At 49.5% G+C, this 13,618-nt stretch overlaps 1 protein-coding gene and 1 long non-coding RNA gene across 2 annotated transcripts; both read left to right on the top strand.

Annotated features, from left to right (window-relative positions):
- The first annotated feature begins 4,262 nt into the window (after positions 1-4,262).
- LOC142004704 (uncharacterized) lies at positions 4,263-13,534 on the top strand. The gene is made up of 3 exons (XR_012643017.1): positions 4,263-4,294; positions 13,011-13,050; positions 13,457-13,534. It is a non-coding gene; the product is annotated as an uncharacterized LOC142004704 (long non-coding RNA).
- LOC142004460 (olfactory receptor 10A4-like) lies at positions 6,831-7,790 on the top strand. Its single transcript, XM_074982105.1, has one exon. It carries the CDS (start codon positions 6,831-6,833, stop codon positions 7,788-7,790), a length of 960 nt encoding a protein of 319 aa, XP_074838206.1.
- Positions 13,535-13,618: the final 84 nt, after the last annotated feature.

Below are 13,618 nucleotides of genomic sequence, written 5' to 3'. Positions count from 1 at the left end.
GGCCATTCTGTTAATGACTTAAGAATTTGCATGTTACTGAAGAAAAATTTTCACACCTCTATTGAAAGGGAGACAGCTGAGCTGGCTTTTATATTCAAATTTGGCACATTAACACATTGTTTGAACTGGGATGGGAATTGTCTGAGTCACTACAGGGGCTCATTTGCATACTTGACTAAATCTAATTCTTGACCTTCCCCACCCCCCTTGTACCCCTCTACTCTCTGATTTGCTCACCATGATCATTTTTTTCTGATTTGTCCTCCTTGATTACTGTTTTTGGTTCTCTGTGCCTTGAATTTTGAGTCTCTTCTGGTCTGGCTCTGGTCTGAAGAAGTGGCTCTGCCCCACGAAATAAACTGTCAAGTAACTGACTGTGAAATGAATCAGCAACAGGCAGCAGAGGGCAGCACAGGATGAGTGAAAGGAAACTAGCTGCTGTATTGCAAAACAGCCGTAAGGAATGAGTGGATGCAGTGAGGGAGGGTCGCTCGCAGACAGAGGGACTATATTAAAAGGGGGCTGGCACTCTGTATTTTATAGCAAAAAAGGAGTAAAGTAGCACTTTAAAGACTAACAAAAATAATTTATGAGGTGAGCCTTCGTGGGACAGACCCACTTCTTCAGCCCAGAGCCAGACCAGAACAGACTCAATATGTAAGGCACAGAGACCCAAAAACAGTAATCAAGGAGGACAAATCAGAAAAAAAAAAAATCAAGGTGAGCAAATCAGAGAGGAGAGGGGCGGTGGGGGGTTGGAGTCAAGAATTAGATCAAGCCAAGTATGCAAAAGAGCCCCAATAATGACCCGGAAATTTCACATCCCAGCGAGTCTGTCTCTCTGTCTGTCTGTTCAAGCACTTCTCTTACACTGTGAGAGCAACGACCACACAACTTGGCATGTAGCTTCCTCTGACCCTACCTTAAACTAAGGTCAGGGCTTGGCCGTGCCTGGAGAGTGGGAAGTGCCTGGAATCCCCGGGTCTCCCACACCGGGGAACGGAGGGGCACCGAGAAGAGGAACGAGACACGTCAGACTCAGCACTGGGGCAGCGAGTGCAGGGACCAGCCACTCTGCAGAGAGAGCAGTAGAAATAGTTCCTCCCCTCTGTGCCCCACGGGCAGCCCCCTAAGCTCTTCCTGGGCCTGGCACATGATCTCTGCCCCTCTGCCCCAATCAGGCTGCAGCCCAGCCCCAACCCTAACAGCCCCCTTGCCCACTCCGATGCTGAGACTGGCCCACGCACGCTGAAGTAGGGCCAGGGCATTCACAGCTGGAGCTGGGCCCCCCAGCTCACCCCAGGATGGGGCCCTCAAACCCACAACACCCCCTGGAGCTACACTGGCCCCCCTCAGAGCTGGAACCTCCTACTAGCCCTCCCCCAGCTCATAGTAGGGCCAGGCTGTCACCCAGGCCGTGCCCCCACCGCTCCCCAACCCCAGAGCAGAGACTAGGGCTGACCCCCCACATCTCACCTTGGGGCCAGGCTCAGTGCCAGTGGCCAGCTGAGTCCCTTCGACGCACCCTCCCACCTGCAGCTGCCCCCCAGCCCTGAAGCCACAGCTGGACCCCGGAGCTGGGACCTGGCTCCTGGCTCACCCCAGGGTTGGACCCATCCCTGCAGCTCAGTCCTGGCCCCCATGGGCCCCCAGCCCAAAACTGGGGCAGAGTTGAGCTGAGCCCGGTTCACCCCAGGGCTGTGCCCAGCACCATGGCCTGCCCCCCACACCCCACCAAGGAGCCCAGCCTCCCTGGACTGTGAAAAGGTGCCTCCCCTCCAGGAGCTGAGGCTGGGGCTGCAGATACCAGCTGGGCCCAGCCCTCCTCCCCAGAGACACTGGTATCAGGAGCTACAGCTTGGACACCGCCACCTGAGGAGACGCCAGGGCCGAGCAGCTCAGCCCTGACCCACCCATGGACCAGCTCCACCTTCTCCACTGTGGCTGCACCTGGTAAACCCTCTGAGAGCGCCCAAGCTCCTCACCTACCACCCCTGCTCTCCCACCCCCATCCTCTGGCTGGACCCCCACCACACATCAAACCTTCTGCCTGAGCCCTCCACCCCGGTCTGAGCTCTCCACACCAAAACCCTGCTGTGACTTCACCACTCCCACCCCCAACCACAGCCCCCTACACACACACACACCCCATTCCCTGCACCCACATTTCAAGCAAACAAGGGAAACTCGATGGATTCTTTCAGGTGTTTATTATTGCAAACGTCTTTTCTCCCTTTTTTTCTATCGTTTACAGAAACCAAAAAAGTTTTCCAAAAAAAAAGAGAAAAAAAACCCCTTTATTTAACTTGGGACCAACAGTGAGGGGCTTGGGGTCTGGGAGCAAGGGCTCCTGGGGTCTGTTCCCAGCTCCGGCAGGGCAGTGAGGAGTAATGGTTAGAGCAGGTGGAACTGGCAGTCAGAGCTCCCGAGTTCTCATCGTGGCGCTGAGAAAAGAGTGGGGCCCACAGTCTGGGGATCCAGGACCTGGAGTCCTGGGCCTTGCCTTGGACAAACATTTCCACGTGTCAGACAAAATGCATAAAACGACTTTCCAGTAAGTGAACCTCTGATTATTTTCAACTAGAGAACAGACATGATGACGAGGATGTTGTTATGATTTCCTATGGAACGACCAACATCATGAAGTTTGTTTTGGTGCAGGCTGAGGCAGTGTTGTTCTTCCCCGGAGGAATATGACAAGAAATTTCCATAGGGGATTTGGTCCCAGAAGCCCACGAGTGAAATAAAAACCCCTCTGTTTCCTTCAGAGCAGACAACGCCAGCACCTCCGTGATGGGACAACTCTTCTTAAGCAGCACAAGCTATAAATGAGTAAGTGAAGCCCCCAGACGTTCTCCCACTGGAGTCCATTGGCATTGTGCTCGGGTCTGAAATTGGCACAAAATGATGTGACTAGTTCCTTTGTTTGAATTATCCAGACATAGGGAGAGAAGCTTTGTGTGTCTGAGCACATAGGTTGTGTGTCTGTGTGTTCACATCTATCCATCTATTTATCTATCTATCCCCATACACTGTATCTATCTATCTAACTATCTATCCCCATACACCGTATCTATCTATCCATCTATCCCCATACATCGTATCTATCTATCTATCTATCCCCATACACCGTATCTATCTATCTATCCATCCCCATACATCGTATCTATCTATCTATCCCCATACACCGTATCTATCTATCTATCCATCCCCATACATCGTATCTATCTATCTATCCCCATACACCGTATCTATCTATCTAACTATCTATCCCCATACACCGTATCTATCTATCTAACTATCTATCCCCATACACCGTATCTATCTATCTATCTATCTATCTATCCCCATACACCGTATCTATCTATCTATCCATCCCCATACACCGTATCTATCTATCTAACTATCTATCCCCATACACCGTATCTATCTATCTATCCCCATACATCGTATCTATCTATCTATCTATCTATCTCTGTTCAATTCAATCAGACCCACCTGGCAGTCTCTCTCTCTCTCTCTCTCTCTCTCTCTCTCTTAGTTTAACAATTGACCTGCTGTTCTCTGAACGTACTGCACTGATTTAGCTCGTTGAACACTCGCGGGTCAGATCGCGATCGTGACTCAGATATCGTTCTGCTATTGAAGAGGAGGTGACGTTCTGACCTCATCACTCCATTGTGCCCCCCCAGTGAGACGTGAGCCCCAGACGTGCTCGTCACCCGTCCGTGACGCTGTTGTCCTTGTTGTTCCATTTGGGGCGGTGCTGGTGTTTATGGCTTCTCTCTTCTCTCTTCTCCGCTCTCCTCTGGCCCCCAACCCCCCCTCGTCCAGTCACTCTGAGGGGAAATGTTGTGTTTTGAGGTGGGTCCTGTGTGTGGATCTGTCCCCTGTCAGTCACGTGGGCTCAGTCTGGTCTCTCCTAGTCAGACAGGGGATTGTTAGGAACCCACCATGGCAAAGGCTCCACAGCTGGGTGCAGATGTTCAGTGCAGGTCTCCTTTAGGAAAATGTACCTCACCCCTCTCCCCACGTAGCATCGGCCCCTTCCTTGTGCGTCTGCTCTCCTGTGCCTCAGCGGGGTGTTGGGAGGCCTTGCAGAGCTGTGACAATATCGCTCAGCTGCCGCTGACACGGATTTTTACTTTATTGCAAGCATTGGAAAAGCGTGTCCCTGCTTAGCTGTCTGCCGTTTCCTGGTGTGACTGAATGGACACTTTTCCATTTGACTGTTTCGAATCTGATCTCACACGAATTTTATCGCCTTCCACCCTCTCCAGTTCACCAGGACATGGTGAGTATCTATGAATAGACCCTCCCCAAGGGAACTCTCTGTCCTATTCGTGTGCTCCTCCGCACCTGTCCGCTTTCCCTCAGCCCTTCGCTTAAAAACTGCTCCACAACCTTTTTAATGTTAAGTGCCAGCAATCTGGTTGCATTTGGGTTTAGGAGGTGCCCATCCCAGCTCTATAGGCTCCCACTTCCCCAAAAGATTTCCCAGGTCCTAATGAATCTAACCACCCCACCCCCACACACACGCCATCATCTCATCCAGACAGTGAGACCCTGCCTGCCTAACTCGCCCTGCATGTAAAACTGGAAGCATTTCACAGAACATGATAATTTGGGTCCAGGATTTCAGTGTCTTTCTTGGCAGCCTAAATTCGGCCACCAGGGCCCCTCCCTAGGTCACTGCTATCTACATGTAGCACAATGACTAACTTCTGCTCCAGCATTACACAAAAATCTTTTTAGATTTCTTGAGAGATTTGCAACCCCCAGGAAGGTGTCCTCAATGCGAGAGAACCCCACAGCATCATCCGTAAGGAGAGTCCCACCTATGGGATCGTTTCCCTCTGGTCCAGTTGGATGTTTTCCTTCCTGGAGACTTTCACCCTCCTTAGCAGAACACTGGGGCTGCCTGAATAGAGGTGGGACCACTATACAATATCCCAGAAAGTCTCATCCATGTGTCTCTCTGCTTCCCCGAGCACCTCCAGTTCAACCACCTTTCAAAGTCTGTATGTGGTCCCTGAGGGCCAGGAGCTCCTGGCCCCGAATGCACACGCACACCACTTGTCCACGGGGCAGGTAATCAGACATGCTCCAGTGGGTGCAATCAATGGGATAGCCCCCACTCTGCTGTCCGGCTTCTGCCTGCGTTCCCTTTTTACTCTTAGCGCGAATTAGCTTCTTGACAGGGCTTTTTAAATCAGGTGGTTTGGGGAATAGTTTAGTTTAAAGGAAGCTGAACGTTTCTATCTCACTTCAAAATCCTCCTGAAAACCTCTTTGCCAAAATCCCTCTCAGCTGCTCCTGTTCATTCGCTCCTCTGCTTGTTTGGGAGTGCAGAGCCTGGCATTCCTCAATGGCTGTGCTCCCAGATGATGCCTTGATGGGTATGAAAAGGTTGAGGTCTCAAAGCCTGGTTGAGAAGCTCTCAGCCTTGTCTTGCAGGCTCTTAGCTTCAGCACGTGGTCCTTCAAACAAGCAAGCTCAGTAGCTGGACCTACGGACAAACAAGCTAAGCACACGGGATCTTTCAGGCGAGCGGTAAGTACAGCCCCCAAACACAAACAAACACACACACACACTCCAAACAACCAGTTCCATGGAGGGTTCCATAATCACTGCCTCACCTGGAGAAGTCCCTCGCCAAACTTCCTGTTAGCTGCTCCTGTTTGCTAGGGGGTCTCGGTGTCATTCCCAACTTACTGCTGAATAAGTCACCACTAATGCATGAGCAGCATCGACAGCCCCACACTGAGGGAGCTGAGGGTATGCAAAATATGACATTCATTACTGCTCCTTTTTATTTCAACTCTGTTACTTCACTGTCACACCAGGTATTATGAAGTTCCTTGTCAACGCATAACCTTGAAACGAAACGTCTGTGCAAACCGTCTCTGATATTCTAGGCTCTTCTTTCTTGCAAAATGTTGATAGGAAAGTGATGGGAGAAAGACACACAACTGGTGCAAATCAGGGTAGAATCTTTTATACCCATGACACAGTTAAAATCTACACCAGCACTAGGTCTTAATTTAATTTAATTTAATTTAATTTAATACTGAGACAAACCAATGCCTTGAGGATGCTGCTATGAGGTAGGAAGGATTCAAATCATTCACTAATATTTAGGGAAGGATAATAATGCAACTTATCCAGAAGACCAAGATCTCCTGTTGTTTTCACCATTCATCATGACACTCATTCTTCAACGGCTTCAAACATGCCGGGCTCAGCAGCATTCGTTTGCTCTTGTTAGTTGTCCTCTCTGATGTGAGTTATAATTACCGTGGGAACACTTGCATTAGTAGAACTATCTTTGTGATTAAGATAGGAGTGAGATGAGAATTTACTCTCGTTTCAGAAATCTTATTTGGTGATGAGGCTGTGGAGTAAGAACGAAAGAAAGAAAGAGAGAAAATCCCTTCCTGAAATTCTCTTGAGAGAGAAAAGGACTGTGCGTTCAAAGAGGATATTGGAGACTGGCCTGTACCCTTTCCTGGGATAAGCAGGTATAGCTCCTTTCGAGCTAATTTATCTGCTCCTCCTCTGCTTTAAATGAACTGTCCTTCTGCTGAGGTGCAAGTGGCCATTTCTCCAGCTGATCTGCACTGACATAGCTTGATTAACATCAAAACAGAAACACCAGATCATTTGTGATGCTGATTGGACCCAGTTACTCACTCATATACAGAACTGTGGGAGGTTGAGTTCAGGAGCTTTGCAGTGCACTGGAAATCAGTATGAACTGTCAGATTAACAGCCACGTTTGGTATTTACCAAACTCAGCTTTAGAGTGTCTTTCTTTTTCACCCCTACAGATGACCCATTCTGCAAGAGTCGCTGATGGGAACCAGACCATCTCTGACATCCTTATCTTGGTGGGGTTTTCGTATCTTAACCAGCTGCAAATCCTTCTCTTTCTGGTGCTTTTGGTCATCTATTTGGCCACCCTGATGTGGAACCTGCTGGTTATCCTGCTGATAAAGCTGAACCCCTCCCTCCACACTCCTATGTATTTCTTCCTGGTGAACCTGTCTTTCTTGGATATCTGCTTCATTACGAGTTTGATCCCTCAGCTGCTGGGTCACCTCCTGGTCGAAGAAAAAACCATCTCCATTCTGGGTTGTGCAGCCCAGATGTGCGTCTTCACCACCATGGGCCTGACAGAATGCTGCCTCCTCGCAGTCATGGCCTATGACCGCTATGTGGCCATATGTCACCCCCTGCACTACACAACTATCATGAGCAGCCGGGTGAGTGCTTTGCTTGCAGGTGCTTCGTGGTTCATCGGCATCTCGGTAGAAATCGCTCAGACCACGTGGACCTTCAGCCTGCCCTTCTGTGGCTCCAACCGCATCCACCACTTCTTCTGCAACTTCCCACCAGTTTTGCAGATGGCATGTGCCGACACATCAAAGAATGTGGTTGTAGGCCTCACGGTGACAGTTGTGTTCATTCTGGGCCCTTTCCTGTTAATAGTCCTGTCCTACATCCGCATTGTCTCCACCATCCTCAAGCTGCCATCCGCAGAGGGAAGGAGTAAAGTCTTCTCCACCTGCTCCTCCCACCTCATGGTGGTGACTTTGTTCTATGGAACGGCCCTCATCATCTTCCTGGTGCCCAAGTCCAGTGCCAGCCTGGAGAGAGATCAAATAATTTCTCTGTTGAACACAATTGTCGCACCGATGCTGAACCCCATTATATACACTCTGAGGAACAAAGAGGTGAAGGGAGCCTTGAGAAGAGCAGTGGAGAAGAGCCTCTTTCATACAGCCTGAGAAATTAGAGAATGAAAAGTCGAGTGAGGCCAAATTGGAGGATTAAAGGAACGTCATAAACATTTTGCTGATTTTTCCACAATGTGTCTCCCTTTTTAAACTGACATTCGTGATTTGAAAACCCTGTTCTCAGCCTATCAGAAAAAAGTGAAAACATTGTTTCAGAATAAAAATATGAAATATCTAATTTTTCATGAACATTTGATCGAACTTTTGGACTGGATTTCAACTCCATTGAAAAATCAAATGGGAATATTCAACTCAAGCAGTGTCTTTACTTTACATCCCAAAATTTAAAGCGTGAAAACAAAACAAAAACAAAGCTCAGAATGAGAAATATTGAAGGTAAATATTCTCCTCAGTTTGCTGAAACTTAACAATTCCAACCCGTCCTACAGCAAAGCCCATTTAGGGTTCTCCTGCGCTCCCACTAACATGTAGCATCTGCCTAGAGATAGTGCAGTTTTGTTTTCTTTTGTTTTATTTCCTCTTGAACTCATTCCTCTGACCTGATTAGAAACAACTTCCCTCAGCACTTACCAACAGCTTCCCATGGAAAGCGCTGCTCGACCTTTCGGGGCCTGACCTGTGCAGGTCACGCGACATCTCTGGGAAATGGAGCTTCACTTCCATGGCATTTGCACAGCGGCAGAGGCCAAGGCCAGCACACCACAGCGCAGAGCACAGACTCACTGAGCACAAAGTCCTGAGGGATCATTTTGATCATCCCGTCTGAGTAAGCGCACACCAGAAAGTGTCCCCTGCTGATCGCTGTGTCTGAGGAGCACTGTACATATTTATGTTATATCTGCAAATAACAGGTGTGTTCAGCATTCATAGAACTACGAGACTTCCCTCCAACGTACAGCAATGTGGCACCACGTACCTGTGTATAAGGAACATATTTGTGTAATTATATAATAAAACATATAAATATTCCTGTAATGGGAAATAGTTTGCTTGTCTGCCAGCATCACTGTTCATGTGTCATAAATATCAGGTTTAAATCTTCTATCCCGACCTTTCAATAACCGAATGCCCTTGCTCCTGACGCATGCATTTAATGTCTGTCTGTCTGTGTTTGAGTCCATCTGTCTATGTCTCTGTGAGCCCATTTGTACAAGAATCCTCCAAAGCTGTAAGAGCTTGGACCACCATACGGCATATGCAGCTTCCTCTCACCCTTACTTAAACCAGGGTCCAGGTTTGGTTGTGCCAGGAAAACGGGAAGTGCCTGAAAGCTGAAGAGTTTCCAGGACATGGGAAGGGGCACTGAGAGGAGGGACAACAAACCTCAGACTCACCACTGGGGGCAGCAACCGAAGTGATGGGATCAGAGGAGAGCCCAGGGCAGAGGGTTCAGTGTGTGTGGGAGGGAGGTCCAGCCAGAGGATGGGGATGCAGAGCAGTGGAGGTTAGGCTGGGGAGGTGGGAGGTCTCAGGGGGTTACCAGGGATGTCCACAGCATCGAAGGTTGAGCCAGTCCATGGAGGGGGTTCAGGGCTCTGCCAACCAGCTCTGGTGTCTCCTCTGGTGGTGTCCATGCCATGGTTCTAGCTGCTGGCGTCTCTGGGGAGGGGGGCTGGGCTGGGCTGGCTTCAGCAGCCCCAGCCTTAGCTCCTGGTTGTGAGGACCCTTGTCACAGGTCACAGGGCAGCTGTGCTCATTGGTGCATGTGGGGGTCAGCCACGACACTGGGCCCAGGCCCAGGTTGAGTCAAGGGTGGAGGGATGACCTCAGCCTCAGTTTCTGGGGGGCTGGTCCGAGCCCCTGTTCAGGGGTGGGGGGGACTGTGGGGCCCGGGACTGGGCAGCTGGGCTGGGCACGGCCCTGGTGTGAGCCAGGGGGCCAGGCCCCAGCTCTATGGGGAGAGAGGGGGCTGTGGGCTCTTGGGCTGGTGTTTGGTTGTGGGTCAGACCTTGAGGTGAGCTGTGGCATAGACCAGGGTGTCCCAATCTAGGGGTCAGTCTGCAGACTCGCTGGCTCAGTGCTGAGTCTGATGTGTGTTGTCCCTCTTCTCGGTGCCCCTCCCTTCCATAGTGTGGGGAATCCTGGGATTTTGCCCACTGGCCCATGTCCAGGCATGTCCGAGCCCTGACCCTACTTTCGGTCAGGGTGAGAGAAGCTGCACAGCTCGTACAGTTTAAGAGGAGTTCTTGAACAGACGTAGCACAGTCAGACAGACACACTCTCTAAATATACATGTAGAAAAGGAGATCGGATTTATGGGCCCACGACAGGCAGCAGACAGAACAAAGTAGGTAACTGAGCAACATCAACAAACACACCAGCTCAGCTCTACGACCTAAAGAAAATAATAGCCTGTAAAATCTCCCCCTATTCTTGGGTCTAATCATCTTCACAGGATTGATGCACATCCAGCCTGGGCCAGTTCCTTCCGCCCCTTTGGCCTGAGCTCTTCCCAGCAGCCATCTTGGGTGGGGTCACCGGGGAGATCTGCAGACCAGGGTTACCTCACGCTGCAATTGGGTGTGCACGAGGCGGGAGCCCTTTGGTCAGGGTTTGGCCCCTCCCAGTTTCTCCTGGGAAATGACAGCAATCGAAATGGGTTCCAGCGTCAGGTGACGGGTCACATGGCTTGGCAGCCATTCTGCTTGGGCTGACCCAGCCCCCCCCAGGCAGGTTCAGCTCTTTCACTGCTCGTTGTCTCTCCCCACTGGGCCTCCAGCACTGTGGGCTCTGTCATTGTTGTCCCTTAAGGGTCAGGAGCGAGTGTGACCCACAGCACCGTATAGGACATTGCAGATACAGAGCTCAATCGTCCTGATGTCAGCTACAAAAGTGACACATCGGTACCCAGGGGATAATTGTATTCAGCCAGTCACAGCTGGCCCAAGGACACCTCACCTGACCCACCCTGCCTACAGCGGACCTCAGCTGTGTCATGTCCCCATCATTGGCACATTTTCATTCACCACATGGAATGTCCCGTCACACCCACCACCTCTCTGACTGCAGCACATGGCTCCCGAGCACCACCAGCTCCCAGTGTTTGTCTGAATACTCTGGGAGCTCATCCTGATTCTGGTCTTGCTGCAAACTGACTGGAACCAAAGGGACCCATCGCTCCGACTGCTCTGGGCTTTGACTCTGCTCCTCCAGAAGGGAAATGGGCGCCATGGAGAGGGCAGTGGGGTCTGGCAGTGAGGACTCCTGGGGTCTGTTCTCATCTCTGGCAGAGGAGTGGGGTGTAATGGTTAGAGCAGGTGGGACTGGAAGTCGGAGCTCCTGGGTTCTCATCATGGCCCTGAGACAAGAGTGGGGCCCACAGTCTGAGCATCTGGGGGTCAGAAGCCCCTGAGTGTTGTTCTGGCCTCGGCCACTGACTCTGTGTGTTGTGTTGTATCTCACAGATCGTTCCTTCTTCTCATCAAAAACGGTGTCGCACAATTCACCCCAGCCAGTAAATCCCAGGGTGATCTTCATTGGGAAACGCACACGGAGATGAAGATCGAATCCCGATGGAATGATGGGCCTGATGACTTGTGTTTGTCTGAGGCTCTGTTACTCTTCCTGCGAGATTCATTACAGGAACTTTCCACTGGGGAATTGGCCCTAGAACCCAGTGAATATAACATAAAAACACCAGTTTTCCTCAAAGGTGCAGTGTGCAGCCAGGAGATGCAACTGCACAGGCTGCACAAGGTCATTGAATCCACAAGCCGCGAAGTCACCAGTGTCCATCGGCGTTTTCTCCCACTCTGGAACTGCAGCAAACACGAGTCACTGGTATTTTCAATTGAATTTTTTCTCCATTGCTAGAGAACCTCAGTGTATGTCTGAGCACAAGGACTGTCTTACTGTGTTCACATCTATCTGTCTATCTCCATACACCGTATCTACCTGTCTATCTATCTATCTATCTGTTCAAATCCACCTGGCGGTCTGCCTTCTCCTGTATCATTTGAGCTCCTGCTCTCTGGATCTGTCCATCAGCATTTAGTGAATCTCACACTCATTGGTGCGGATAAAAGGTTAACTTCATCCCCAAGGTGCTATTTGCACGAGGTGAAGTTCTGGCCCAAGACTCCTGTTGTGCCCACCAGAGTGACAGGTGAGCACCAGACATCCCCAGATTCCAGCCAATAGTTTTGTTGTGATGATTGTTTTCTCCTGTCTCTCGTCTTTACTCCCATTTGTTCCCCAACCCTCATCAGCGTCCAGTGAATCAAAATGTATTTCTCAAGGTGTGTGTTGTGTTTAGATCTGAATATTGTCGGCCGGGTGGGCTCTGCCTGATCTCTTCCCATCAGAGTAAATGATCCACACCTGGGGCCAAGTGTTATGTTCCTTTTAGCTGAATTTATCTGAACCTTCTCTCCGCATAACGGCTGCTTCTCCTGATTTCCTTCAGTCCTTGAAAATCTCTGACAATATCACTCCACTGCCAGTGACAAAAAAACCCTGTACGGACCTTATTGCTAATGGTGAGTGAATTGCTGCATTTAGTTGAAGCTGTTACCAATGTCAGCCCAGCTACATATCAAAATGCCGTCAGCACCAACGAGTCCAACTCTATTGATGTTTTCCAGACGCGGCTGGAAGTTGTTCAATTTCCCACTTCATTTCACACGAGGTCTTCCACACTGGAATTACATCTTTTGCTCTTTCCACTTTTCCAACTGATTTCCTGTGAAAGTAAATATTGGTACACGGGAGTTTGCTGCGTGATCGAAATTCCCTTTCTCAGCCAGTTCTGCATGTGCTGCCGTCAGCATGCTGATGGAAACCCTGACAAATGGCCATTAGGTCCCCTGAAGAAGCTCTTAACAGAGAGAGAGAATTCCCACTGCTTCTCCAGGGGTCTGTATTTGGAGCATATCATTGGTTTTCGTTTTGGGGTTTTCTCGGCAGGACGCTTAGCACAGTGCTCCACCTGACACTCCTTAGGTTTTTGGTTTTAGTTTTCTCTCTGTGATTCTGTGTGTGTGTGTGTGTGTGTGTGTGTGTGCACTAACCCCCATAACGGGTGCAAAGGGGCGGTGGGGTAAGCAGTTTCCTCTGTGTGTGCGTTTTTGTGTGTAGAGAGTATGTAATTTCCTGGAAAAAGGTGCTTTGGTTGTGACAGAGTTTGAGATATCAGGAGACCTTAACTTCCATTTCTGGAAGTTCACTGACTGCGCAACCTCAGACTCTTCTCTCGGTCTCTCCTAATTTCCCATGTTGTAGCCCACTGTGATTTCATGTGTTGCTTTTCAGAGCCCCATGGGGAAGGTGCTAAAGGTCTGCAAAGTGTGAGGTGTGTTAACTCTCATTTGTATTTCAACTCTGTCACTTCAGATCTTATGAAGTTCCTTGTCAAGGAGCTGTGAAGTCAAACATTCATGGAAAATGTCTTCTACATTGGAGACTCTTCCTTTTTGCAGATTTCTGTCCAGCCAGGAGGTAGAACAAGGACCTGCATATGGTGCTGCTCAGCACAGCTCTACTTCTGCTCACTGAGCTGTTAAGATTTACTCCAGATAAAGAAATGGCCCAGTGTCCTTTTGTGTATATTGAGAGGAACAAATGTGTTCTGGAAGCTTCTTCAGTAAAGGCAGAAATTATTTATATTCTCCTTTAATGCTAAGGAAGAGTGTTACAGAACAGAAAGAATAAAAAATCCAGTTGTTCTCAACATTCATGGTGCTTCTCGTTTGTCAAAGGGCTTCAGGCATGTTGGGCTCAGGAGTTTACCTCACTTATGCAAGTTGAAAGGACAGAACTGTTCTGGTGACTGAGAAATAAGTAAGATCACATTTTTTTTTCACTCCTTGAGAAATTCTGTTTGTGGAAAATGGCTTTAGCTTGAGATTCCCAAAGAAAGA

This window comes from Carettochelys insculpta, chromosome 32 (assembly GCF_033958435.1).
Source record: "Carettochelys insculpta isolate YL-2023 chromosome 32, ASM3395843v1, whole genome shotgun sequence".
NCBI classification, from domain to species: Eukaryota; Metazoa; Chordata; order Testudines; family Carettochelyidae; genus Carettochelys; species Carettochelys insculpta.
This window is presented reverse-complemented; position numbering and strand designations above follow the sequence as displayed.